Source organism: Colobus angolensis, unplaced genomic scaffold, assembly GCF_000951035.1.
Source record: "Colobus angolensis palliatus isolate OR3802 unplaced genomic scaffold, Cang.pa_1.0 Scaffold19, whole genome shotgun sequence".
Taxonomy (NCBI): Eukaryota; Metazoa; Chordata; class Mammalia; order Primates; family Cercopithecidae; genus Colobus; species Colobus angolensis.
The window spans coordinates 2,902,870-2,907,381 of record NW_012115043.1 but is presented as its reverse complement, the minus strand read 5'-3'; the positions used below and the strand labels follow the sequence as shown (position 1 = coordinate 2,907,381).

Here is a 4,512-nt window from a genome sequence, read left to right as displayed (position 1 = left end):
GCCCAGCTAATTTTTTCTTATTTTTAGTAGAGACAGAGTTTCACCATGTTGGCCAGGCTGGTCTTGAACTCCTAACCTCACTCAGGTGATCCACCCACCTCAGCCTCCCAAAGTGCTGGGACTACAGGCATGAGCCACTGTGCCTGGCCCACCCTGTGCTTTTATTTTTATTTTTTTGTGAAAATATGACCCCTATGCCTGTATTTCTAGAAACCTTTGTCCTGGAGTTTTTACCTTCCACCAGCTCAGCCTGCAGGCAGAGCGAACATCCTTGGCAGCCCCAGGCTTCGGCCTGCCCCTCACTTGCCTGCCTTCTCCCCTAAGCCAATGGTCCTCACCACCCCTGCCCCCACCCCAAGAGAGGACTTAGTGAAAAGCACTGTCTGCTACCATCACTTCTAAAAAAAAAAGTATGTTTGGGGGATGGGGTTTTTCTCATAAAAATAAATCCAACTGTGTTGAGAGCTCACAGCATACAAGACTGCCATTGTTCTCCATCGCTCCAGGGAAAAAAAAAAAAAAAAAACTTCATTTACTTGTTTCTTCTGGTTCTGGATTCCTGGGATAAAATACTAGCTTGTCCCAGGCGTTGGCAGGAGCCATTTCAGCTTGTATTCTCCACAATGGCCTCTTGGGGCCAACCTACCATGCCCCTTTAGCCCATCCTCATCTCACTGCCCTGTGTCGACTTCCCAGGCCTGGACACCTTCCGCACACACACCCCTGCAGTCAGTTAGAAAATACCCTGTGATTCTGTGCTTAACTATCCTTCTCGAAAGTACAATCACCGTGCCTTGTGCCTAAGCTGATAGTAGTTCTGAGTATTGGGAGAATTTGAGGACACTAATTCATCTCATTTTGTGGAGAAGCTTCTACAATCAGCCAGCTGGCTAAAACCATCCTGGGGGGCAGGCCAACATCGGCTCCAGGGCCAGTCACTGCAGCCTCTTCCCATCTGGGCGAGGGACAGCACTTAGCTAGGTGCCGAGTCTGAGGACACCTGAGTAGAATAGCCTTTCCACTCCGTCTCACTTCAAAGACCATAAAAAGCCAGTGCTGAAGTCGGCCCGTCCCAGGCCTCAGGAGGAGAAGGCTTCACCTGCAGCCGTTCCAAGGATGTTTTTTAATCAAACTGAAAATTGGCTTTTGATCACCCAGAGAAAGGATTCCTGGTGCTGGTATCATTCTTCCCATCTCCCGTGGCAAGTGAGAGGGAAGTCGGTGTCCCTGCTTTTCTGCAACTCACCAGTTTCTGTGAAACATTCCCCTGCTGGTTATGAGAGATGTATGAGTCTGGGGCCATGGCACTGCTCTAGGACAGAGATCATTAACCACAAAAATAAGGCCCTGCTCCCTCTACTGACTCCACCTGCTGCCTAGAGGGCTGGGCAGTGTCCCGCGGGGAGTCTGGGAGGGAAGGACGGTCCATGTCTTCCCTGTCCGTGTGAAAATAGCCACAAGAGGTGAGCCTGGAAAAGTGGGGTATGGAGACCCAGCCTGCTGTTGGGCGATTGATTATTTATTTATTTACTTTTGGGGATGAAGTCTCATTCCGTTACCCAGGCTGGAGTGTAGTGGCGCAAGCTCGGCTCTCTGCAACCTCTGCCTCCCAGATTCAAGCTGTTCTCCTGCCTCAGCTTCCCGAGTAGCTGGGGCTACAGGCGTGCGCCACCACGCCTGGCTAATTTTTATGTCAGGCAATTTTTAAACTCTCTGCACTGTGCCTTAATGGCGGCAGCTAAAATCTGAGCAGACTGATTTGTAGAGTGGTAGCTCAGAGGGACCTGAGGGGTCACCTACCGTTCCCTCATTTCCAGCAAGGAAAGTGAGGTGGGAGAGTGGTCTCCCAGCACCCAGGATTCAAACCACAACCTCAAACCCCTCCTCCAGTGGTTTATTGTGATTTAACCAGGGACGGAAAGTCCGTCATTTTGAAGCCTCTTTTCAGCACCCACTTGTGGCCAAGCCCAGCTCTCCTGTCCCAACCACAGGCCAGCAGGGCAGTGTAACTAGAAACCCCAGGCTCTGAGGTCGGGGTCCCTGGCCTTGGGCAGAGGCAGAGCTGGCTGGCTGCTGCTGATGTGGCAGGGCTGGGCAGGAGGGTCTGCAGGCTGGAAGAACAAAGGCTGCAAATGGCCCGGCATGGGGGTCCCTTTGACAGTGTGTACAATGGGCTTTCCTAGAAAACCCCAGGCTTTGTCCTGCCCTGAGGCAAGAAGGCCTGTTGGCCTGCGGGAAGGCACAAAGCAGAGAGACCCCTTCTCATGGGGCTCTGGGACCAGGAACCCCGCCTGTCTTGGGGCTCTGGGACCAGGAACCCCGCCTGTCTCGGCAGTTCTCCAAGTGTCCTGGCAAAGTTCCCTGTGGAGCCCCCTTCTGGAAGAGCTTAGAGCAGCCTGAGTTGGAAAGGAAGCAAAGCAGCGCCTCAATTCGGAAACTCAACCTCAGCAGCAACTGCAGAGACTGCTGTGATGGGAGGAGGGGCAGGGATGTCTAGACCTGCCGTCACTCCCGCACTGCTGCTCAGGAGCCACTCACTCCCCCTGCTTCTTTATCAGTAGAAGCAGGCACTTGTGCTCCCAGGGGTGTCATATGCACTAGACGAAGCCCCCCAGTGAGAGCTTAAACACAGGGGAGGCCAGACTGCACGCTCCAGCTGCCCTGCCCTGTGGGGTCCAAGCTGGGTTTCCCCCCAGCTGTCCCTTCACCCTGGCAGACTTCTCCCTGCGCCCCTCCAGGCCCTCTGGTTCTTCCCCAGGCTCCAGTCCAGCACCCACCTAGTATGGCATCTGCTCACAGTCTCCTGCGCGTGCATCAACAGAGGTGGGCTGCACCACCCTGGCGGCATCAGCTGGGCTTTGGTGCCCTCCTCCCAACTCCCAAACCCCCTCCGACTGTTGGGAGACAGGCCCCAGGCTGTTACCTTCCTTGTGGGTGAGCTTCTCCCCGAGGCTCGTAAGTTTTGACCGCAGGTCGGACGCCATGATGTAACCTTTCTTCTCCTTGTCCGCCATCAACATGGCTAGAAGAATTTCTTTCTTTGGGTCTTCTTGTTTTATTTGCATGTGCATAATGGTCAGAAAAGTGGAGAAATCCAGCTCTCCATTTCCGTCTAGGAAACCCACAAACACAGCAGAGTGAGCAGAGGGAAAAAGGCTCTTGGGAAGCCAGCTGGCCTCCTGCTGGACCTGCACATCCAGTTCAAGGGCCACCGATGAGGGAACCCCAGGATGTGGCAGTGGTCACAGTGAAGAGGATGCAGCCCCTCCCACCGAGTTCCCACAACGGGCCCCTCACTGGACTGGACATTCTTCATTTCAGCAACGTCCTCAGTGATGATGCTTATCATGACCCCAAAACTCAAGAAAGCGGGCTCCCATCCACAGATGGAGGACTGGGCTCCTCTACTCCCTTCTAGCGCTTCCCTCCTGCCCTGAACTGGAGGGAAACAGGTCCATGTGTCCATTCCACCTTTGACAACCACCACAGCACATCTACCAGGATGGATCAGCGCCCCCACCTGGGGCCTCAAGCCTCAGTCCCAGGCTGGGCTGCTCACCTGCCTTCCCCTCACTGCAGTTTCCACCCCAGCCCCTCCTCCACGCGCCCTGGCTGGGATGTAACTGCAGGAAATCAAAACTTCCCCTGACTACAACTTCCTATTTGTTTAGAGGAGACAAAATCAAGGAAACCACCACCGTTTTGGAGCTGGACATGGGGGATCTCAGGTATCAGACCACTGAGCACCCCGCTGCCAGGCTGCAGGCCTTCAGAGGTCCACCTGGGCTCAGCGTGGCCTGCCCCAGGGCAGGATCCCAGCGCCACCGCAGGCATCCTCTAGTGGGGCCTCCGGTAACCCTAGCAGATGGTGGTGACCCCCATGAGATGAGGAAGCTGGGGGCCTGAGACTGAGCAGCAACCTGTAGGCTCCGGGTCAACTGTTCTTCCCAGGGGACCCCCTTCCCCTGGGCCAGTCCCTCCTTCCTGAGTGTCCAGCCCCCAATGCAAACAACCACCCCAGCCTCTGAAACTACTCCTTTTTTTCTTAGAAAAAAACACAACAAAACATAAAATCTGTTTCTGACTGTGAAAAGCCGCATATGTTCTCATTGTTGAAAATACAGGAAACAACAATAAAAGGAATAAAAATCACCCATAATCCCATCACCAGAGAGAACCACTTGGTAACATTTTGGATGGGTTTTCTTTCGGCATTTTTTTTTTTTTTTTTTTGGCATAGTTTTTAGGTCAGTCTTTGGTATCAGAAGAATTGGGTTCTAATCCTGATGCCATCACTGGCTCAAGAACTTAATGGCTGTAAACCTTGATCTTTGCTTGTAAAGTGGGGTTAGGAGAAAGCCAGGCACAGTGGCTCATGCCTCTAACCCCAGCACTTTGGCAGGCCAAGGAAGGCAGATCACCTGAGATCAGGAGTTCGAGACCAGCCTCGCCAACATGGCAAAACCCCATCTCTACTAAAAATACAAAAATTAGCCAGGCGTGGTGGCAGGC

At 53.4% G+C, this 4,512-nt stretch overlaps 2 protein-coding genes across 2 annotated transcripts in view; both read right to left on the bottom strand.

Annotated features, from left to right (window-relative positions):
- CLN6 (ceroid-lipofuscinosis, neuronal 6, late infantile, variant) overlaps positions 1 to 4,512 on the bottom strand; it is a 29,843-nt gene that overhangs the window by 3,604 nt on the left and 21,727 nt on the right. The gene's annotated exons all lie outside the window — the stretch shown is intronic.
- The window catches only part of CALML4 (calmodulin-like 4), a 12,875-nt gene that overhangs the window by 888 nt on the left and 7,475 nt on the right, over positions 1 to 4,512 (bottom strand). The window contains 1 exon segment of the mRNA XM_011940340.1: positions 2,924 to 3,112. Within this exon segment, the coding sequence (XP_011795730.1) occupies positions 2,924 to 3,112 (189 nt within the window).